Raw genomic sequence first — 25,029 nt, forward strand, 5'->3', positions numbered from 1 at the left:
GAAACAAAACAAACTACATGTAATAATGAGTTGGAATTTAAAGAGAGAAATTATGATTTTTATCACACAATAATTTGGCTGTACATTTTCTAACACAGTATGTCCAACAGACAAAAACCACCAAAAGCTTTAAAGTCTTCTTGTGATCACATTGCTGGTATTTCTACGCAGAACAAATTTCAACATAAGCAGAAAAGACACTTGAGCATAAAAGCTACATAGCGAATGTGTAGGTGGTGAGGGAGCAATGCCTGTGGTGGGAGGACGGTGGACTTGTGAGTAACCTGGGCTATAAGCAAGACGGGAGATCTTGTCAAAAACAAACACAGCAGTAAATAGTCTACAGTCATAAATTGACATTTCAGTTAAAGCACTAACACTTATTTGTGCTCATCCTAACAAAAGTACAAGGAAAGCCCTTTCCCTGAGAACAACACCAGCACTCAGCCTGTCATCACTGAATACTGCTACTAAAAACAACCAAGATGCACTGGAGAAGCCATTGAGTCTAGATTGGGGAAGAAACGATAGCTGAGAAGGATTAACGGTACTGTAAGACAAAACATAGCTATTATGAAGGGATTCATTACAAAGGCTAGACTGCACTATATAGCAAGATCCTGTCTCAAAACAAAACTAACGTGTGTGCATAATGACACAAAAGAAAAAACTGGTCACGCAGATAGGACGTTAGGAAAAATCTCATACCTGTGAAATCTGTTAACTAAGAATAAAACATGTACCCTGTCTTTGTTGTAGTAATGTATCTGAAGATAATCGAATAATACATTTTGGAAAGTTCTTCATACATTAAAAACCAGTTAACGGATGAAAAACAATGACTAAAATCAGAATTCGCTACCTACAGCCTCAGACAAAAACTGCACCCAGCCCATCAACAGCCACTCACACCATTTGTAAAAAGATGTTGGGAACAGCTTAATGACAAAAGGGCAGACAAACACCTGACTCCATCATGACTCTTAGCATCACAAAAACATCAGGCAATTTCCTGATATGATATTATATTACATAATATAAGCATAACATAAGCATCACAAAAAACTCACTTTTAGAAAAAGTTAAGCCCAAACATGAACAAATTTTTTGGCTCTAACTGACAGTTTACAGAAAACAGGCAACGAACTTATTAAGACAACTGGGATACAATTATTCTTCAACAAATCAGTTATAAGAAAAAATTAAAGAGAAGCTACAGATCAAAAAGAAAGTGGGACACTTTAACTGAAAGTAATGTGTGAAGATTAATGAAATGGCTCAGTGGGCAAAGGTATGTAACAACCTATGTTCAACCCTGGACTCAAACTCAAATAAAAGTGGAAGAAGAGAACCAACTTCAAAAAGTTGTGCTATGACCTACACATTTTCCATGGTGTACATGCACACACACATAAATAAAATATTAATAAATGTAATATATAAACCTTAGATTCAAATTTGAAGGAAAGTAAAATCATACAAAATCTAAGATAACCAAAAAAATGTGACAATAGGTATTAGACATTAAAGTTTATATTTAACATGTATTACAAAGAATATTAGCTTTCTTCAATTATTATTTAAAAAAGCAAGTTATTTATAAAAAAATTAAAAGGCTCTTTTCTATAAATTAAAATATTCATTAACAAATATAAATATGAAAGTTATGAGGAACTTGATATTTGCAATGGAAATATAAACTCCATAAATAACCTTAATAAGACATGTTAAAAGTAGAGAATCTGTCAGGTGGCAGATGCTTTTAGTCCCAGCACTCAGAAGGCAGAGGCAAGTGAATCTCTAAGTTCAAGGTCCGCCTGGTCTATAGAGTGAGTTCTAGGACAGCTAAGGCTCCACAAAGAAACCCTGTCTTAAAAAATAAATAAACAAACAAACAAACAAACAAATAAATAAATTTTAAAAGTGGTGCTGACCCTAAGTTCCCAAATATGAACAAAAGGATTGAAATGTAACCTTTCTTGCCAGGAGAGAGCATGTGTTTGAAAGATGTGTGAAAACAGAGCAAAGGGCTGGAGAGATGGCTTAGCACTTAAAAGCACAAGCTCCTCTTGGAGAAGAACTGAATTAGATTCCCAGCGATTCAATCAGGTGGTCTAACTCCTGTTCCAGGTAGATTCACTGCTCTGGCCTCCAGGCAGCTTCACTTGTGTGCATATACCTACCTACACACAGACATAATTTTTAAAATAGAGCAGGATGCTGTTCAGTTTGCCAGGCAGAGGCTTACTAAACTTCTGGCTCTGCTTTTCTAGCAAGCCAAGGATACCAGAGTACTAAACTGTGGTTTCATGACAGAGCCCCACCTGCTGAAAACCTCAAAGGCATTATTCTGTACATTGATGAGGCAAGTTCACAATAACTGTTTAGAATATTCTCGGGGCAGGGTGGACTGTAGGGCAACATCTCCAAGTATAGAGAGATATTAAAAACCTGCTTGAGAAATATGACCACAAAGTCAGTTCCTGAAATGTGTGAGACAGAAAAAGGGAGGAGAAAATTTGGGGAGGGGAGGGTAAATGTACAATGAACAGAATGGTTGCAAATAAAAGCCTACATATATTCATACAATATGTGAACACAAAACTTCAATGCTAACAATACCAGCAACAGAATAGATTTTGGGCTGAAAGAGTCAACACAGATATACAGAAAAGATAATTATGATGGTCACTGAAGCAAGTGGAAAGTCAAGGTTAGGACCACACAAATGGGGCTGGTAGAATAGCTCAGCTGGTAAAGGTTCTGGTTGCCATGCCAAAAAATACATGTTCAATCCCCTGACATATGATAGGAGAAAATGGATTCCTGCAAGCTGGCCTCTGATTCTACACATGCACTGTTTGTATATGCCTGTGTATGCACACACAATAAATAAAAGAATAAGTAAAGAAATGAATAGAACTGTACAAATGAATCTATAACTTAAACACGTATTTGAAAAAGTATCTACTATCATTGGTCCCAAGAAGATGGTACCAGAGTAGCAGTTTTAGAGAATGCCCTCTACCAAAATAACTAACCCCTGTGAACCAGCGTGAAAAGGAACCCAAAAGATCTGAAGATCACACAGTTCCAGAGGGCCAATGTACACAAGTGACAGAACACAAAGCTAAAACACAAAAATGGTTTCACCCAAAGGACTTACAAGGATAGATTAAAAACAGTCCATGTAAAATGATATAAACTAAAACATACAAATCCCAAATCATAAATGAAAGTTATTTCCATTTACCTGATTGCTTAGAATTTCTTTCTTTCCACTGAATATTTTTGCATTTGATCTGGTTTTGTCTCTCTTTGCGGAGTCGTTCTAATCTTTGAGCTTGAAAAGAAATATTATAACTATAAGTTTGTCAATGAAAGTTTACTACAAACAATGACATAATTAACTACCTTTGTATGAATAAAGATGTTTTATATTGCATATGGAGGAAGAAAGTCATAAAATTTTAAAGGTGGCACCCCTGAAAAGCAAATACCAACAAAAACATGAAAATATTCTTGATTTATAATTGAAATTAGAGGATATAAAACATTAATAGAGATCATAAAGATAGTATTAACATGGAAGAGAATAATAAAATGTGAAAACTTCTGTGATTAATATGACATTTCATTATATAAATCATTAATAACGGTCTTAAAGGAATTTTAATGCACAAATGAACTGAAGTGAATATTACATTACAGGAATAAAATTACTGTTATGAATTACTCTACCCGTTTCAAAAATTAAAGATAAATGAACTCAGACTAGACTATTAAAGTTTTAAATATAAAATCCTTTATCTAAAAATCATGAAAATTATAAAATGTCAAAGCTATATAAATTAGCATAGCTTTTCTTCAGTGGGCTGAAACAGTTTATAGGTAGTAAAATAAATGATTTGTATCTTTGTAACATTCGTCAAATCTTAAAAAGAACATTTTTTCTTTAAAAAAAAAACTTTTAAGATGTACTGAAAAGACTAAAAACTAAATTCCTTGATCACCAATACAACCCATTGTTGTAGCATCTTATTGTTAACTAAAAAGATTTCAGCTTCAAGAGTCCCTAAAACTACACATTTGTGATTATTTTGCCACTGCCTGATCAACCTTCAAAAGCCAGTGGCCTGGTCCTTCAAAGAAAGATCACCAGTATCTATTACCAACTGCTACTCAAGGCTACAACTGAGGAAAGTCAGAACTGCGACCTCTCTCAAAGCTTGTTTTCTGTTGCTAATTATCAACATCCTATTCAGACACACATACTGACAACAGAAAAATAGCTAAAATAAATTTTGTTTATAACCACTTTCAAGGTGGAAAAAAACATACATTCCTTCCTTAGCATTATGGCAGAAAAACGGAGGAAATAATCTTGCCAGAAATTTAAACTTTGCTGGCAAAAGCATTCTTTTTTTCTCTGCTTGCTATTTTTTTTTTTTTTTTTTCAAGACAGGTTTCTCTGTGTAGCCCTCACTGTCCTAGAACTCACTCTTTAGACTAGGCTGGCTTCTGCCTCCCAAGGGCTGGGATCAAAGGTGTAGGCCATCATTACCCAGCCATGGCTTGCAAAAGCATTCCAACATTGTTACTCTACCTGGCTGAGGAAAACCACATTCCACTGTAATGAGTGACTATGGAGAGCATAGCCACAGAAATATGTCATAAAGCTCTCACTGGACAGCATCTTCCTGGTGAAATCCACCCAGCCTGTTACAGAAGGTACCAGCACAGTGACTTGCAAGCACTGAGTATCAATGGCTCTAAATTATACACAAACCTTCACTCAAATCCTATTTTGATAAAAGTCCCTCTAGATACTGGGAGGTGATATTAATTATTTTATCATAAGGGCAAACTACTCTTTTTGATATCACAGACTGAACCCTGAATCCAACTTCAACGTATCTTTCACTGTGAAGTGTGGTGTACCCAGCTCTGCCAGGGGACTCTCATATTAACATTTTACCTGTGGACCATGAAAATAAACACTTTTAGTGTTGTCCATCTCTTGCTCCCTTTCCTTGGGATAAACAGGTTACTGCTACTAACTCTATTTTATGGTGATCTAAAAAAAATGACCCCTAAAATGCCCTGTCTCTTATGTATGCATGTATGTGTAAACACCCCACCACTATCTACCCTCCGCTGTCTCTCTCAATGAAAGCACTGAAACACTACATTCTCCTTGAAAGATTACAAAAGCACTATCAGCTAGAAAATGGACAATGATAAGCTTTTAAAAGTGAAGAACTAAATATATACGCCAAAGTAGAGCATTTGCAAACCACTGAGATTAAAGGTTAGTGATCATCTTAAGAAAATAAGGATAAAGTATCAAAATAGAAGCACTTCTGTTCCTCCCTCTGCCCATGTACAAATTCCTATAAAAACTCACCCTCTTGACCCACATCCCACTGCTCCTCCAAAAGCTGGGGCTTTATGGTCTGCACTCTTGGCTAGACTGCTCCCATATTAAGAGTTCTTTGGAAGACTGGAGAGATGGCTAAGTGGTTAAGGGTACTGGCTACTTTTCCAGAGGTCCTGAGTTCAATTCCCAGCAACCACATAGTGGCTCACAACCATCTAAAATGGGATCTGAGGCTCTCTTCTGTCATGCAGCATTCATGCAAATAGAGCACTCATATACAAAAAGTTATTTGTCACCCTTGACTTCTTCCTCCAGATTTACTTGAGACTGGGTGTCTCAAAGGTCTCAAACAGGCCCACTTGCTTTTGTAAAAGGAACCCCCTCCTACATACAGCTCTGTCTACTTCCTCCAACAGCCCCATACCATAGGCTCTTCCACTCACCCAGGAGATGCTCAGCCACTATTCAACTAGACAAAAAGACTCCCCAAGGAACCTGTCCCAACACTGCTCATTATCTTTTGGCTGATTACTGATCTGAAGCTTAGAAGACAGAGTTTACCTGTGTTTGAGCGTCTTCTAATACCAAAGTCCCAACTGGAGGTAATATCGACAGACTGGGCGTACACGTAGCCCTGCGTCTCACCACTGCTTCCCTGCACTTCTGACCCACTGTCTCCAGGCACTGAAGGAAGATGAGTCTTCTCTAGGTCAACATCATGATCAATGAGAACCATCTCACACATTCCCGTGTCATCACTGGTCACGTGTGACTGTCGAATATGAGCTAGAATGATAGTTGGATTGTCCAAGAAGGCCATCCTTTCTGTGGGCCAGTCTCTTTAAAAGGCTATTTTTCTCCTCTTCATACTGTTTCACGGGCTCTCCTACCTAGAAACATGATGCACACAGCAATATTTAAGAATCAGGCAGAAAATGGTAAATCATTTTTCAAATAAGCTCAATGTGGTAAAATTCTACCTTGAAAGCCAACATTATCCCTGTACCCAGGAGCTTGAACAGATTACATCTAAACGGAAAGGAAATCCTTACAAGCACTAGGGTCTATGGCTCTCTTGCAAACAAATCACAGTGACACTTAGTGAGACTAGCACAAAGCAAGGAAATACTATTGGCTCAGAGGTTTTCCTTCCCTCTTCTCCTCCATGCACCTGTTCATGATGCTGTGAGGCAGGAGGGAAGTCTGCAAAGTGTTGTCAGTTTACGGTCACATATCTATCAGTTTAAAGGGGCAGGAAGCTTGCTAAGCTGTATGGATTATAAAAGTTTATCACCAAATCATTAAACATTTTTTCTTTCTTTTGGTTTAAGATATGTTTTTAAAGTAAAACTTATTAATCAAAATTGCATTGTAACAAGATTAATTTCTTATTTTAGAAACCTAATTATAAGAACTGTTAAAACTATATGTCATGATATTTATTCTAGGAACTAGATGGAACTTTCTCAGCTTGCTGGAAATACTCAACAAAGAACAATACATACTATGGCTAAAATATAGATCCTAAACTAGTTTTAAATCCCTAGAACACCCACACAAAAATATGGGTGTTGGGGGCTAGAGAGATGGCTCAGAGATTAAGAGCACTGGCTGCTCTTCCAGAGGACCTGGGTTGGATTCACAGCACCCACACGGTGGTTCACAAATATCTGTGACTACAGTTCAAGAGGATCTGATATTTTCTGACCTCTATAGGTACCAACTACACACATGATGCACATACATATATGCAGGCAAAACACTCATACACATTGTGGGACAGTAATGGCCCAGGAAAAGGGTCAAAGAGAATTTCAACCCTGGATACCTCATATGAGAACAGGCATTGGCTCCCTCCCTTCTCCCAACCTGGCTCCACTAAGAATCCCAGTGAGAATTTACTACCCTGACAGTTGCCAGGCCTCACTCCTTGTTTGATCTTAGAAGGTTTCCCCCCACCCCATATTGAGTATGCAGATGAATTATCTTTCAATACCCCTGTTCTGACCACTGTACATGGCCACACAAACCTTGCCCCAGAGACCCTGCCTACCTCCCCAGAGACATAAAGACTCCCTTCCCACCTCCCCACCCCCAATAAATTTCACCAGCTCTCTGAAGCTGTTCCCTGGTGTATGTGTTCGTTACAGGTGCACCCACTGCCAACCAAGGCCCTGCACTGCACCCACACATTCCTTCCTGGCTAAGCTTCTCTCCTTCCAGCCTAGCCTGATGCAAAACAGGCTGGCTATCCTGAGGGAGAGAAGCAGACAGGGAACAGGCTAAGCTTTCCTCCCTCCAGCCCTGCCTACTGGGCACAACAAGCTGGCTATCCCAAGGGGGAGAAGCAGACATGGAACAGCAACACATAAAAACCAAATAAATCTTAAAAACAAAAATCTGAGCACAGAAGAACTATGGTGGACAGAGACAAGAGGATTACTGGGGCTTGCCAGCTGTTAGCCTAGCAACAGATACAATGAAAGATACTATTTCAAGGGAATTAGGCAGAGAGTTATACAGCAGGACAGTATTTGTCCTCACCTGGCCCCATACACATAGGCACACACATCTGAACACACATACGCACACATTTGTACACACATATGTACATACATACATTTGTACATACTCACTCACACACAAGTACAAGTACCTACCAGTGGGACCGGGGACATAGTAGGATACTTGCCTAACATGTACAAGGCCCTGGGTTTGATTCCCAGTAGAAAGACAGGGAAAAAGAAAACAGAAGAAGAAAAGGTAAAAGACTCTTGTTTCTTAGAAAGGAAAAAACTAATGACATAAATCATGACAGCTAATTGATTTTTTTTTTTTTTTGGGCCTGGTAACACATCAATCTGCTGACATTATCTAGTGTAGTGATCCTAAACTTTCCTAATGCTGCGATCCTTTAATACAATTCCTCATGTTGTGGTGACACTCAACCATAATGTTATTTTTGTTACTACTTCATAACTGTAGTTTTGCTACTGCTATGAATTGTAATATAAGTATTTTTGGAGATAGAGGTTTGCCAAAGGAGTCATGACCCACAGGTTGAGAACTGCTGATCTAATGGATCTTAAAAATACTGATACTAAAAAGAAATTTAAATGAAACACATTGCTAATCAAAATAATTACACTAATATTTACTCTATTTCCTTTATATCTGGTTCATGGAGCACTTCTCTCACAGAGGCTAACAGGAAATGCAAAGCTAAGTACCACATGCCTGAACAAAACTTTATGTTGAACACAGATCTCTTATTCCTCTAATACCATGCAATAAGTGTCACACTTTCTGAAATATCTGATTTCTTAAATGTTAAAATGCTAACGTATCGATGAAATAATTATAAAATTTAAAGTGAGCACTTAAATTCCATTTGTAAAGAAAAGCCTTTTCCATAATCATGGAGGGAGCAGCCAGCATGGGACCACTTGCAAAGAAGCCTATCTACCGTAGTCACTGCTGGCCACTGCAAACTCTCCTGAGGCACTGTTCCTTCTAAAGTCAGGCAGCTAGCCACTGACAAGGGGTTGTGCTTGCACCTCCACACGGTCTAGCTCTCCTGCAAAACCCAACTGTCTAGTGAGTGTGCAAGGAGCAAAGAAAAAAGTATACTGAAGTATCCTCAACAGAACAAAACAAAACCCTTTTCTAGTAAAATGAATCTCCTCCAGTACAGCTTATGAAGCACAGAGGAATGGGTTAAGTACCTCTGAAGAGGCACACCAGCTCCCCAACTTCATCCTTTGTTAGAGAAGCCTCAACATCAGCAGGCAGTCTCTATGTTAAACAGTATGACTCTGTGCACTAATGAATCTGTGTGAATCAATACACACCACCTCTGAGGGAACTTCCACAAGACTTCCCTAAGAAACATGCTGTTGGGGGTGTCATTTCTAGGCTCCCATGAGGTGTTCCTGCAGCTCCATAGGACAAGGTTCTTAGCAATGCATCCCACTGGCAACAAGGATGCAGGACCAAGCAGGACACTCAATACACGTCACCGTCCAATGACCATGCAATGCTGCTGTCAAGACAGAAGCCCTTCAAGCTGGTAGGCGTGTGTTTAGAAAGAAGGGATCACATCCCCTTCATACAAACAGGAGAGCTTCTTGCCAATGTGCCCTTCAAAACTGTCACCTTGAGACACTGCCAACTTACACCAACACTGCTTTTCAGTACCACAACAGTATTTTTTAAAATCTCTTAAGAGAAGCAAAGCATCACTTGAAGGGGATATTTGATTTTTAAAACAAACATTCAGAACAAAAATGAAATCAAGTTATTTTTCCTGTTCAATTACACAAAGAGCAAAAAGATATTTAAGAACTAATATTGACAGGTGGCCTGAGACATTACACTCTCATTTACAATAGAAGGGAGTGAAAACAGGTACTTGCTAGGGAAACCCGGTAATGTTTACCAAAATATAAACACTCTCTGAAACCCACTCTAGAACTTGCCCCAGGAAGTAACTGAGCATAAATGTTTATCTCAGAACTGTCTGGAATATATACTGAAAATCTAAACATAACCTAAACAACCAACCAATCATGCATATGCCCTGACACATACATGCAATGAAATGCTATGTAATAAAATTATATGGAAGAAGTTGGAAACCATAAAGACCTGATTTCAAATCCCTAGCACCTACATAAAAAGCCAGGTATGGCCATACATACATGTGACTTTAGTGCTATAAAGGACAGACACAGGAGGATCGTTGGTCACCAACCTAGAGTCAACTTCAGCCACATCACAAGAGAATTAGGTAAAGATCACCTAATGTTTCTAGCCTCTGCATACATGGGCCTACATGTACATACACCACACACAGATAAGTACACACACACACACAATTACTTTAAAAAAAAAGAAAAAGAAGAAATATATATGATAACAGATGATGTGACACCTATATCGGCTACAGCATTAGCCTTAAAACCCAGAAAATGCTGGCGCTTCAAAACAGATGACAAGGCTGGAGAGATGGCTCAGTGGTTAAGAGCACTGTCTGCTCCTCCAGAGAACCCAGGTTCAATTCCCAGCACCCACACAGCAGCTCACATCTGTAGCTCCAAGAGCTGACACCCTTGCACAGATATACGTGCAGGCAAACACCAATGTACATAAAATAAAGTAAATATTTTTTTAATGGATAATGAAGGTTAGGGGCATTATAACTGAGTGAAATGTGCCAGTCACAAAGAACATATACTCATATGGGCCACCTACAGCACACATCCTTTCATGACGGAAAGGACACTGGTAGCTGCCAGGGGCTGGAGGAAGGAGGACTGGGCAGCTGTTCAGTACTGTTTTCAGTCTTAGGAAGAAAAAAAAATTCTTGAGATGGGTGGTGGTGATGGCTGCAAACTAATGTGAGGATACATAATGCCACCCAACTGTATAATGAAAAGTTGTTAAAATGATAAATTTCACGCTGCATATATTTTACCACAATTGAAAATAGTTTAATTTAAAAAAATTTTAACTCTGGGAAACACTAAGTAAAACACAATTAACCAGTTTTGTCTCAATTTCAATTATACAATATTGTGTGTGTGTGTATGTGGTTTCTCTCTCTCTCTCTTTTTTTCCATTTATGTGTGTGTGAAAGAAAGCCTAGAAGTAGAACCCAGGGCTTCACAAATGCTAAGAAGTAATAGCTATGCGCCCCAAGCCCCTTTCTCCCACTTTTTACTTCCAGATTCTTTAAAGCATATTTGTTTACTAAAAAATGTTAAGTAATAGGGACATCTATTCAGATTGAGAACAATTCCAAAATGACAGAGATTTTTTTGTTATTGTTTGGTTTTTTTGTTTTGTTTTGCTTTTTCTTTGTGAGACAGGTTCTCACACAGCCCAGGTTAGCCTCAAACTTGCTATGAGACTAGCCTTGAACTCTTGGTCCCCCTGCTCTACCTTGCACGTGCTAGAGTTACATGCATGCGTTACCCACTCCCAGTTTTAAAAAAATGACAAGTAATTTTAATATGTGATCTCCTTAATTAAATAATTTAAATATATGGTCACCTTAAAAAAGTATATTCAGTACGTATCTGCTTAGTTCCTACTACTCTATTAAAAAAGGATCCTGGAATAACATAGGTACTATACAGAACTCCTCACACCTGATTATATTCACTAATAATCACAGAACCTGCATGTGGTAACTTGGGACATGGTCTGAACATGGCAATCCTTTTTAGCAGATTCTCATGAATATCAGGCCTGAAAATTCTTTTTAAGACTCTTTTTAGGATCTTTTTAGGCTCTCATTCTATAGCCTAGGCTAGCCTCAAACCAAGCAATCCTCCTGACTTAACCTCCTGGTTACTAGGCTTACAGGCATACGCAACCATGCCTAGTCCTGAATACTCTTTAATAAGAACTTTATACAAACAAGCTCCCAAGCTTTATTGGCAATGGTTTATAGAAAAAAATAAAATATAGCTTGATAAAATACTCATGCAGAGCTAGGGAAAGTAGGCAAGGGGCAGTGATTCAGGATAAAACAGCATGTATCCATTTAACTTTGTACATCTGCTACAGCTAAACCATAGATCCTGAGAGCCAAAAAGAACTACTTATCAGCTAACCTGAAGTGACTATAAAAGCTAAAATCATTCTATTCTTTTTACATGAGTTAATTTATACAACCATCAAAACAACCTTTTGAAGATAGCTGCTATTATTAGGCCTAGTAACACACACCTTTAATCGAAGCACTCAGGAGGCAGAGGCAGGAGAATCTCTGGGTCTTCAAGGTTTGCCTGGTGTACACAGCAAGTTCCAGGTAAGCTGCATAGTGTCAGAAGAAGAAGAAAAGAAGGAAGAGGAGAAAAGAAAGAAAAACTCAAGGCACAGAAAAAAATGGTTAAGACACTTGTTTTACCCATTGTGCCAGAGACTCATACCAATGACTCACAATAGTCAACATAAACCATCTGCAAACACCCCACTGTGCTATATGGGTTCCAAGGACTGAGAGAAATTTCTTCCCTGGATCTTTATAAAGTGTTCAATTGCAAATAAGACCCTTAGCTAATTCTACAGTAATTTGTTTACAACAACAACAAAAAAAGGCAGAACCTGTAACAATTGTTGAAAAATAAATTAAAAAACAGACACACAATTCACAAATTTTCCCACATGACAGGAATACAGGAGCTTCTGACCTGAAACCAGAGCTTTACTTTACATATCAAATTAGGTCTAAATACATTTTCTGCTTGGCTGATTTGCTGGGATGCTGGGTATCACACCCAGGAACCTCCTGCATGCTTGGCAAGAACTCTGCCACTAGCTACACCTCCAACCCCACCCCACCGATATTTTTGAAAATCCTACTAATTTACTCAACCTCAACTCTAAGTCCACAGCTGAAGCACTCTACCTTTCTTCAAATAATTCACCATAAACATTGAACCCTCCTTGTACTCCTTCACTCTCTAAGGATCAGCAAGTAGCAGTGTATCTAAATGCTGTGTCTTTGTAAGCCCATGCTTACAAAGAACCCACATCTCCTTTCCTTTCAATGGACCACACTCATGCTCTCCACCAGCAGACTATCAGCTCTCACCTGCAATCTGTGAAAACCTGTCTGCATAAGCAACAGCCTGAGGCTTCTCAAAGGTCTGCAAACTCCCAATCAAAAATTACTGCTGCCCCATCAATGTGTCATATAAATGCTGGCATGTTAATTGTGTATTTATAAGATTGTTAATGGTTAGTTAATTTACCTCCCACACTATTATTGTACTTGAAATGATTTAACGTCTGCTATGGATTTAACGTCTGTTAACAACATGTAACAGCAGATGTGAGGGTTTTTTAACCTTTACACACTGTACCCCGACTTGACACTATTAGTATTAGACATGATAACCCGATTCCCATACAGAAGTCCTTAACACAAACTAAAAGCAGTCTCAATTATCTTCCATGGCACAGGATGGTCACAAGTTAGGAAAACAAAACCCTGTCATTACACATGGAGTTCTCCACTCACAGAAACCAAAAGACCATCTTTTGACTATGATCAACATTCTATTATCTGGGTAAAGTTCAAAATTCACATCCCCTGGACTTTGAAAATAACTGAAATGACTGTTAAAATGCGGTTTACTGCTTCTAAATGTCCTTCTCAAACTCTCTCCAACACAACTCTAAATTAGGTCTTCATCTATGTTTCAGACTAGCAAAAAATGGCTTTTAAAAATTGTTTGGGGCAGGGGAGGCTGGAAAGATGGCTCAGAGGTTAAGAGCACTGTCTGCTTTTCTGGAGATCCTGAGTTCAATTCCCAGCAACCACATGGTGGCTCACAACCATCTATAGCGAAATCTGGTGCCCTCCTCTGGTACACTGGCACACATGCAGGCAGTACATTATATACATAATAAATTAATAAATCTTAAAAAAAATTGTTCTGGGAATTTAAACTTGTCAAGGCGACTATCTCTAATCTCAGTGTACTGTAATAGTGAGAACATGTATTTGGAGTTTTATCCACCCCCCCATTTCTATTTCCATACTTTGAGTAAATACCTTATGATAATAAAAAAAACAGCTGCAGCAAAGAAACGCTTGCATGTTCTCTTAAGTGAGATTCATTCACTAGCCATCACCTTGAGAGTGAGAGTAGGAATCTACAAGAGTGCTGTTCCTCCACAGGTTGACAATGTCAGCACAGGCACTGTCACACACAAAATGAACAGGGACCCAATGCAATGTATACACCAACTCCCAAATGATTATGTGCTTTCTAAACAATAACAAGACCCAGAGAGGAAGTGCGGTATTTTAAGGATGGCTGGGCTTTCCCCATGAGTAGTCCTTCTTACTTACCATGTAACAGCCAGACTAGGATATAGTAACATCTTTGTTTGGTAGTTATTTTCTTTTTTCTTTTAACTAAGCCTTAAGGAAATTAAATAGCTTACAGGGCACATGGCAGATATCTTTATGCAGCTCCTTGCATCAACCCAATCAGTTGGAGTCCACTGCCCTGTCCTTAAATCCGAGCTCAAATTATGATTTGCACTGTTCAAATGTAGTAGAAATGGAATTTCAAAATCTTGGCCTCTAGATGCCTGGCTTTGGACTACTTCCCAACCGTCATCAAAAGAAAAACTATGTGTTTTATACATACATGTTTGTGTAGGTGTGTGTAGGTGTCTGTGCAGGTGCATGAATGTATCTGTAGAGGTTACAGCTGGATGCTGAGTGTTTTCCTCACTCTCCACCCTGTTTTCTGAGACAGGTCTCTCTGTGAACCTAAAGTATAACAACCCAGCTACATTGTCTGGCCAATGAGCTTCAGGGATCCACCTGTCCCCATAACCCTAGTGCTAGGATTACAAGTGCACCTCATGCGCCCAGCTTTTATACAAGTTCTGAGGATCTGAATTCAGATCCTCATGCTTACACAGCAAGCATTTTGCAACTGAGCTAGCTCCCTAGCTCCCCAAATTTGTGAGGGGGGGATGCATGCTAGGCAAACACTACTACTCATCTACATCCACAGACCCAAGAAATTTGGTTTGTTTTTTGTGGTGTTTGTTTGTTTGTTTTGGTTTTAGAGACAGGGTTTCTCTGTGTAGCCCTGGCTGTCCTAGAACTCACGCTATAGTACAGGCTGGCCTCAAATCAGAGATCCACCTACCTCTGCCTCCTGGATGCTGTGATTGAAAACTAGGACACTACCACTAGTTTAGGAACCTGGTTTTTACAAGTCATTAGTTACATTTTATCCCGTTAAAAAAACCATACCTCTTTGTTTTAAAAAGGAAAAAAACAAAACAAAACAGAACAGAACACCACTAGAGCAAGGTGTTATGGATCAGGCCTGTCATTTCTGCACCTGAGAGGTGGTGGCATCAGGACCAGAAGTTCAAAGTCATCCTTAGCCACACTGCAGATGCAAGGCCATCTAGAGTTAAAAAGAAAGAGAAAGAAAAACCACCATGGGGCTGAAGAGGCGGCTCTCAATGGCACAAACTGTTCTTGCAGAGAAACCTGAGTTCTGTTCCCAGCGTGCAGGAGGTAGATACAAATCCATACTGGTCCCCTCTAGCATCAGCACTCCTGTGCACATACTCCTACTACACACACATTTATATAAACATAATAAGTCTTTAAAAAACAAACTACCAAAACTGATAGCCAGAAGGATGTGCAATGTTTGTTTTGTGGGGTTCAGTTTCCCAGAACATACAGGCATTTTCCTAAACCCCAGTATAAATGGTACTGGTCTGGGAAAAAAACAGCTTTACTGTTTCTTTCTCAGTGGACAATTCAAAATTAAAATTTTGCCTACAGATGTTCCTGATGACCAGTACAAAGAAAATAAGCACTAATCTGAGTAATGATTAATACATGAATCATACACGAAGTTCCAAGCCCAAGCTACAATGCAGCACTTTCAGGGTCCTGAAATAATGTTTACTAACTAGCAATAGCAGTAAAACTTCAGACAACCTAACCACCCACCACTCTCAAAACTCCAAACCTGACAATTTCAGCGGCTATAAGAAATCTGCCAGTTTCCTGCAACGTAGCCCTAAATTATTTTTTCTAATGGGTGTTGTCTCTCTGACATAATAGGCTTGATTGGCAGTTGTAAAAATAAATACTTTGAGGTTTTACTTTAAGATCTCAGGTAAAAATGTTTATAGTTTTATCTAGAATGAAGAGACAAATAATGTCAAAGCAACTAGACTGTTTTCAATGTGAAATCATTGGTTTAAGGACTTACACTGTAAGCATTGCTCATTTGCCAACCAAGTACTCACTCATAGATTTCACTCGGTTGATGAGAATTACAAAGCACAGACTATGTGTCAGGCATCAGAGACTATGGTAACAGACTTGACCACGGCCCTTAGGGAGCAAAAGGCTTATGGGGGAGACAGAACTCTACTACAGCTGCAGAAAGCTGGCCTCATTGCATCATCCACCCCTTCATTGTATAGCTACCCTTTTTCTTGAGTATAGATGGGACATTACAGGCTACAATCCAAAAATCATGGTAAAGGTGTGAAATGCACAATTGCTTGGTGACATTCTGTCACATGAGACTTCTTAGCCAAATGAAGAGGAAAATGGTCAATCAAAGAGAATCCCAACAGCCTTGAACAGAAAGCACGTGGTGATGTTCAAAACCACACAGCAAAGACCAAGAGCACTAATGGATTGGCCATTAGCTAGACAGAACAGGGACGCTCAGCCATGAGGAATGCATCCTATCAACAACCTAAGAAGCTCAGAAGCTCATCACCAACTATCACCTTCCTTTCAACCCATTGAGATTATGGGAAGGAACCCAACTGGAGCTTGACTCCTGTGTCTGGTTGTCCTAAGCTTGTAGTGCTGTAAACCATAAGTCTGAGGTAATTTGTCATGCAGAAACCTAACAGCTTCCACATACAGCATGAAGGGCTCTCTACAGCCTGGTTTCACTATCAGCCCTTCTCCCCTCCACATCCTGCAACTCTCAGGGAAACTCAGTGTATCTTCTGGTCTTTGGTCATGTGTGAGATATGCTCTTCTCCAACATAGCCCATCATTCTCTTCAGTCCAACACAAAGCATCTCAGCCCTTGCAAACTCTTCTCTGAATCCCAGGCCCAAGTTGTTTAACAGGCACTTTATTTCTGCCTTCCTTAGTTAATTGTAGAAATAACATTTCTAAGACACTGTCTGCTCCAAACTGTTTGACCCAACTCTTGATTTAGTAATGCTCTTTTATGAAGGTATGAATCTTTCTCCTTAAATCATTTGCTGAGGGCTGGAGAAATGGCTCAGAAGTTAAGAACACTGGCTCCTTTTCCAGAGGTCGTGAGTTCAATTCCCAGCAACCACATGGTGGCTCACAACCATCTATAATGAGATCTGGTGTCCTCTTCTGGTGTGCAGGAGTACATGCAAACACAGTATTGTATACATAATAAATAAATAAATCTTTAAAAAAAATTCAGTTGCTGCAGACTCAACAGTGGCAATGGTATCAGACATTTGGCAATGTCTGGAAATATCTTTGGTTGTCACACTGGGGCTGGGTGCTACTAATGTGGATGAGTACTAGGGATGTTGCAGATGAGACTACAGTGCACAAGGAAACATCCACAACAAAGAACTGTACCACCAGAAAGTCAGCATAAACAATGCTGAGTCCAAGAAACCTTAATATGTGACTTGTAAAGACATCAGAATTGTTTCTGACTAAACCAAACAACTTTGCTACTAAAATCTATACTCAAAACTTCCACAATCTGCCAAGCGATAGTAGCACATGCCTTACTCTCAGCCTGGAAGGGGAAGAGGCAGGTGGATCTTTGTGAGTTCAAGGCAGGACTGGTCTACAGAGCAAGTCCCAGGACAGCCAAGGCTACACAGAGAAACCCTGTCTCAGAAAAGAAGAAAAACCTAAAAATCCTATAATCAAAACAAATCCTATCACTTATTTCAGCACCTACTGCCAACTCCTGCCACCTGCATTCTGATAATTTAAATTCTAAGGAGACCTTGAGCTCAAATCACTGCTATAAAAACAAATGGCAAGTGAGGCATGATAGCCTTTAATCCCAATAGTAGGGAGGCAGAGGCAGGAGGATCTGAGTTCAAGGCCAAGTCTCAGTAGAGAGTTCAAGGACAGCCAGAGCTACACAGTGAGACCCTGTCTTAAAAAAAAAAAAAGCTAGACTGAGTATGTCAATCAGTTTAGTGAACACTCACTCTGATGTATGAAATGCTACGTTAGATCCACACAATACATAAACCAAACATAATGGTGGATGCCCATAACTACTTGCAAGGTGAATGCCAGAGGCTTAGAAATTCAAGGTCATCATCAACACACAGCAAGTTCACAGCACTGTAATAACCATCACAAAACAAAACAAATGCTTTATGTTGGTGGTGTATGACTTTAATGCACTCGGAAGACAGAAGCAGGTGGATCTTTGTGAGTTTGGGAACAACCTGGTCTACACAGAGAGTCCAGGACAGCAAAGGCTATACAGAGTAACCCTGTATAACCTTTGTTTAAAAAAAAAAAAAGGAAAGAAAGAAAGAAAGAAAGAAAGAAAGAAAGAAAGAAAGAAAGAAAGAAAGAAAAAGAGTTGCATGGTAAAATCTAACACGCATTAAAGGGATCTCTCCAAGGCTGGGCAAGACGCCTCAGCAAGCAAAGGCACTTGCCACCAAAACTGACAATGCCAAGAGATAACTCCCTCAAGTTGTCCCCTGAGCTCCACATAAGCACTATGGCATGTATGGACCACTGAGGAAACCTGAATTCCAGCTCCCCAACTATCAGAGCCCTAACTGTATAGTTTGGAGATGCTACTTTTCTCATTCACAAAACTGATGTAAATTGTACTACTATAACCTATGTTTTACAGATCAATAAACTGAGGCACAAATTTGCCAAAGACCACACAAGTAAGAGGTGGAGCCACAGCCAGGTGGTGGCACACGCCTTTAATTCCAGTACTTGGGAGGCAGAGGCAGGTGGATCTCTTGTGAGTTAGAGGCCAGCCTGCTCTACAAAAGTGAGTTCAGAAGAACCAAGGCTCCACACAGAGAAACCCTGTCTTGAAAAACCAAAAAGGTAGAGCTTTTCAGCTTCTTCTTTTTTTTTTTTTTTTCAAGACAGGGTTTCTCTATATAACCTTTACTGTCCTGGACTCTCTTTGTAGACCAGGCTGGTCCCAAACTATCTATCTGGTCTATCTTTGTGATCTATCTGCTTCTGTCTTCCAAATGCTGGGATTAAAGGCTTGCACCACCAACATTGGGCATGCTTTGTTTTGTTTATTTGGTTCTGACACTGCCTGGCTCAGGGCAGACACGACAAGGACACCTACTAGTACTGTTGCTATTATTTCCTGGTCTATGATTAACCTGCAAAGATAAGAAAGAAATAGGATTGTCAGAGGACAGGCCTAGTGGCAACCTTCAATACAACCTGATACTGAAACAAGAAACAGCATAACACATATTTATTAACTAAAACTACATGAAGGTCAAAGTTGCTGCTTAGATTAGTATTTCAGAGACTACAAAGCAACACAAAAGATTAACCCATGAACAAGACAGAAGCTGTTTGTGAAGCTGTGACAATAGCCCATGAAGAGAGTATTTAGTCTCAAGTGAAGCAGAAAGACATTTCCATAAACTCAAGAACTATTCCAGAGATAAAAAGCAGGAGAGCTTGGTGACTGAGTGGATGTAGAGGGGGACATTTACACTGCCAACAATGGAACACAGGTCACTGAAAAGGCTTAGCAACTGAAGATACTTGCTGTCAAGTCTGAACCCACGTTGTGAAGAGAGCTGACACCTGCAGGTTATTTTCTGACTTCTGTGTATGTGACACACAAATAAATGATTTTAAGAGTTTTAACAGGAACAGGTTAGCAAGCAGGGGAGGGTGGGGGTGAGGTGGGGCAGGCGTGCAGATAATGAGTTAGCATCAGACACAATGAACTTGAGTGTGGATTATACAAAGAGATCAGCAAGAGTCAAACTTGCACTTATGACACTAGTTCTTTGGAGGCAGAAGGTTTGAGACCAACTTGGGCTATGCAGCTAAACTTGTTGGGAGAGAGGAGAGACATACCTGTAGGTCTGGAGAAAACTCTCAGTAAATCTGGAACACATCAACATACGTGTGACAGATGAAGCCATAGGTGTGAATGAGCTTGCCCAGGGAGTATGTATGGCAAGAAAGCCCAAGAAACAGCAACAGCTTAAAGGTAGGCTCACAAGCATGAAGCCCTACAAAGAAAACCCAGAAGCTGTATTAGAGACACAGAGATAGAGACAGCAACAGAGACAGAGAAACAAAGACAGACACAGGCAGAGTAAGAGACAGGCAGGCAAACTGACTGACAGACACACATACATGCACACGTACACACAGACACACACAGAACCTCTGCCTGTATTCAGGCATACTACAAAAATTCCCAAATCCTACTCCGTTTTTCTTCCCTGGCTTGGAAACTCCCATTGCCTCCAGTGATAAAGAAGCTCCCATTGGGTCAGAAGTCCTCGTAAGGGAAACACAATGAACCTTCTTTGACCCTCCACCACCGCCTGGCAAAGCCATGCTGGTAGTGTAAAGACAATATAGGCACTTTGGGAGCCAACTGGACAGAGACTCACAAAGCTTATAAACACAGGGTTACCATGTGAGCAAGGAGGCTCCATGTGCACCCTAAAGAACTGAACAGAACATGTTCACACACATTTGTACACAAGTGTGCAAAGTAGCATAATAGCCAAAGGTAGAAATAACCAAAACGTGCAAATGGTGAGTGGATAAACAAGAAGTGGTACATACATAAGGTAGACTATTACCTGATCAGAAAGGGGGGCAAAGTATGGTCTTAGCTGTTTTAACATTTTGCTGGGCAAAAGAACCCAGGTATGAAAGGCCACAGATTACAATTCCATTTCTATAAAAGGCTAAAAGTAAGCAAAGCCACAAAGATGCAAAGTAGAAGAGTAAATGTCAAGAGCTGGGGCAGAAGGCTGGGGTCTGAATGTTCTAAACAGATTATGGTGATGGTCAGAAAGCTTTGCAAATATATAAAGCCCACTAGTGAATCGTACATATCTCAATAAAAAAGAAAGGGGCTACAAATGAGGAAAGCTACATCTGTGGTAGTATGAATGAAAACAGCCCCCACAGGCCCATAGGGAGTGACACTTTAGGAGATGTGGCCTTGTTGGAGTAAGCTTGACCTTGGAGGAAGTACATCACTGGGGGTAGGCTTTGAGGTTTCAGAAGCTCAAGCCAAGCTCCCTCACAAGTGTGTGTGTGTCTCTCTCTCTTCCTGCTGCCTACCAATCTAGGTATAGAACTCTGGGCTCCTTCTCCCCATGCTTCCTACCATGATGATAACAGACTAAACCTCTGAACTGTAGGCCAGCCCCAATTAAAAGTTTTCCTTGTAAGAGCTGCCATGGCCATAAAGTCTCTTCACAGCAATAGAACATTAACTAAAAAAACATCCTAGATTTCTTCTAGCTCAAAGAATAGCGGTATCAACAATGTCCTTTGCTGAACTAACAAGAGTAATCAAAAATTTTTAAACAACCTGTAAAACAAGTTGGTGTTACCAAAAAGGTAGGAAATCACTGAGGCAGGAACATAAGGCTCCAAGTCCTCTTCCATGGAGGAAGGGAACTGTGAAATACATCAGTGTGGAGGTAGCTCACCCAAATTTCTAGCAGAGAGTGACTAATCCCATGCACAAATCCCAGCAGTGCCTCTTACTTTCAAGGAGAAATGCCTGTGTGTTCATCAGCACTCTAGCCTAGTAAGCTTCAGAGAGGTGACAGACATACTACCTCTGTCAGCAGCCTACTGAGCTGCCAGTCCTTGTGAGCAATTCCATTAGGCATAAGCAAGATGACACATAGAAACAAGAAAGCCAAAGTGGCATGAGGAAAACACAAAAGTTGTATACAGGAGCCCACCAACCAATAACCAAAACAAACAAAGGTGCCGTTTCTCTGGGCCTCAGCTCCTCCCATCTCACAAAGCTGCTGCCCTATTAAAGGGCCCAAAACCAACACTCAAATGTTCATATCCTTCCCAGCTTGCCTGAAAGAAAATTAGCTGCTAGTATTGCTTACTTGGGGTCAAAATTGAAGTAAGACTTGGGTCTCATATGATCCACCTAGACATATATTCTCAGAGTACATAAAATTACAAAGAACGGACTACCAAACCAGGAGCCTTTACTCCTTCCTTTCCATGGATCCCAAAGGCATCTAATCAGAACCCTGTACATTCTAGCTCTTCTCTTTCAAATTCTCATCCATGTCTCATTGTTTCAAAAACCTAAACCAGCTATGGTGTCTCACCTACGCTATTCAAATGGCTTCCCAACCTGTCCTAAAGACTTTCACTGACTTCTGAAACTCCTTCATGTGCTTGAACCTTGCCTACCAAAGAGCCTCAATTACTCACCACTTAATGCTTTCTATTCCACCCATACTAACTTTATTCTCACCAACCTTGAACAGAAACTTCTCTCTGAAAATCCTCTCCCCTGTCACCTGTCTTCTTCACCCTTCTGAGTCCTGTCTGGTACACACCTTTAATCCCAGCACCTGGGAAACAGAGGCAGGTGGACCTCTGTGAGTTCTAGGCCAGGCAAGGTTACACAGAAAGACCTATATATTCTTTTCTCAAAGGAAAAGACAGCAGCTAAACTACTAATTAAAGCAGTGTTCCTCAACCTGTGGGTCAAGTGACCCTTTCACAGGGGGTTGCCTAAAACCATCTGTATAGCTGATATTTGCCTTATGATTCATAACATTTGCAAAGTTAGTTATGAAGTAGCAATAATAGTGATTTTATGGTTGTGGGTCACAACAACATGAGGTACTGTATTAAGAGGCTGCAGCACAAGGAAGGGTGAGGACCACTGGCTTAGAGGAAGGGGCTCTGAACTGGGCAGGTAGGAAAGGCGCCTGTGATACCAAGTACAGGCACTAGACTGAGAAAGGAAGAAATGGCCCTGGTCCCTGAATAGACACACTATATAATCCAAATACCAACATAAAGTTACTATAAAATACTTCAAATTCCAGAAGGACTCAGGCCAAAGAATGGTAAGAAAATGCCTCCAGCACAGACCAAGAGATAGATGGTACAAGTGAAATAAAGCCTCACTCAGGACTAAGGAAGGAGATATACTTATTCTCATGTCACTGAGCAAACTTCAGTTTCTAAGCTACAGTCAGGTATGAATGAAAGTAATGCATCATTCAATACTACTAAAGTAATGTCCTTCACCTAGTTTAGGACTCATTTCACACTCAGATTTTGCATTTTGGACTTTAATCCAACAATCTGAATTCTTTTTTTTTTTGCCAATGCTAATGGAAGCTCTATCAATTCAGAATTTTTATAATCTCCTTTCAGCTGTGGCCATTCTTTAATTCCGTTCAGCAACTTCAATGAGTTATCAAAGCTTCATTAGCTTGTAAACAAACTGTTTCTCAGATAAACTCAATTGCTCCACACAAGGATCTTAAGCAAATAAATAAGTACAAAACAGGCAGAGATTATAAATCAGGGCAGACAAATCTGTATCTAGCTCCACACCAGTAAAGAGCATTCTATCAATATAGTAAAATGCTAATCTCCTAATTAACAACCTAATTAGGTAATTATGGCTTTGCAGAGGGATGCCGAAATGAAATATGACAACATGGTCACCTCTTTATATGGCACCTGTGGGCCTTTTCAGCTGTCATCCTGAAGAGTGCAGTATCAATTTGAGCAGATGACAAAGCGCTGTCATTTTTCATTCTGATAATACACAGAATGCTTTGGACAGAGCAGTTTACAAAGGAAACTTGCCTGGTATTTTCCTAATTTAAATACGCTTACACTTGTTAAATTTTGTGCATGTTTTTATACCACATACACAAAAATGACCATGCACAGTTTTAAAAAGTACCAAACTGGTAATAATACTTAATGTGCAGGCTGACAGTACTTCATGTGTGAAATACATAATTGGAAGAGTCTAAGGTAACAATTCATCATTCATTTTAATATTCATATTCTTACTAACACTATAAAAATTAAAAAATAAACTCGTCTTCAATGTTTTCTTACTGAATAAAAAAGACGGAATTTTTTGAAAGTAAATTAAAATAGAGACCACCCTGAGCAAAGTCAATTAGGCCACATAGGTGACTTTCACCTAGCCTGTTTTGCAAACATAAGCAAAACTTGACTTGATCTATTTCTCCTAAATGCTTGCTTACTTTACAGCAAACCAGAATCTAAGCTCAGCCAGTGAACTACAGCTACATCTAACCCGTAATTCTGTAACTAGGGTCTCCTCCACAAAAGATATCAGATAGGGCAACTGTACAACCACAACCAAGTATTTCCTTTGCTTTACTTCATTCTTACTGTAACAATGTCAACCCAAGTAGAGCAGCTGAACCACTTCTGGTTTAGAGCCTCTCAATCATGGGCTATTAGGAAGAGCTTGCTGCTAGGCCTAATGACTGGAACTCAAACCCTGAAGGCCAGAACTGACTGTAAAGCTGTCCTCTCATCTCCACACAGGTACGATGGCACATGCACCCACACGCACATCACACACAACAAAATACACACAACTATGTTGTACCTTAGTTGACCTTTTTCAAAATACACACAACTATATTGTACCTTAGTTGACCTTGTGTATTTGTCCCATCGCCCAAGCCCTGTGCACCATTATATGGATCCTGGGAATTGAACTCAGTTCATCAGACTTGGAAGCAAGTGTCCTTACTCACTCAGCCATCTTGCCAGCTCTTAGTCAGCCTGGGTGTTTTTATTTTGCTTTGTTTTTTAACACAACTTATTTTCTCTATCAAAGAAGTATTTCACAATATATAAGCTTTAAACTCACAAACTCTTGTTTTTTTTGTTTTTGTTTTTTAAGATAGGGTTTCTCTGTATAATCTTGGCTGTCCTAGAACTTGATTTGTAGACCAGGCTGGTCTCCAAGCCACAGAGATCCACCTGCCTCTGCCTCCTGAGTGCTGAGATTAAAAGCATGCGCCACCTCCCCCAGCGAAACTCACAAACTCTTATC

The 25,029-nt window shown here is 39.8% G+C and overlaps 1 protein-coding gene across 4 annotated transcripts in view; it reads right to left on the reverse strand.

Annotated features, from left to right (window-relative positions):
• Mapkap1 (MAPK associated protein 1) overlaps window positions 1–25,029 on the reverse strand; it is a 211,840-nt gene that overhangs the window by 177,734 nt on the left and 9,077 nt on the right. For 2 of the 4 annotated variants that reach the window (XM_055600538.1, XM_055600536.1), the window contains exons 2-3: window positions 5,942–6,270; window positions 3,254–3,343 (exon numbers count right to left, since the gene is read on the reverse strand). The exons of 1 other annotated variant lie outside the window; for it this stretch is intronic. In XM_055600538.1, the coding sequence (XP_055456513.1) occupies window positions 3,254–3,343; window positions 5,942–6,200 (349 nt within the window). In that variant the 5' untranslated portion in view covers window positions 6,201–6,270. Of the gene's footprint in view, window positions 1–3,253; window positions 3,344–5,941; window positions 6,271–20,024; window positions 20,183–25,029 lie in introns of all 4 variants that reach the window. One more of the 4 variants, XM_055600537.1, reaches the window with a different exon arrangement.

Source organism: Psammomys obesus, unplaced genomic scaffold (genome assembly GCF_907164565.1).
Source record: "Psammomys obesus unplaced genomic scaffold, mPsaObe1.curated_primary_1811, whole genome shotgun sequence".
Classification (NCBI taxonomy): domain Eukaryota; kingdom Metazoa; phylum Chordata; class Mammalia; order Rodentia; family Muridae; genus Psammomys; species Psammomys obesus.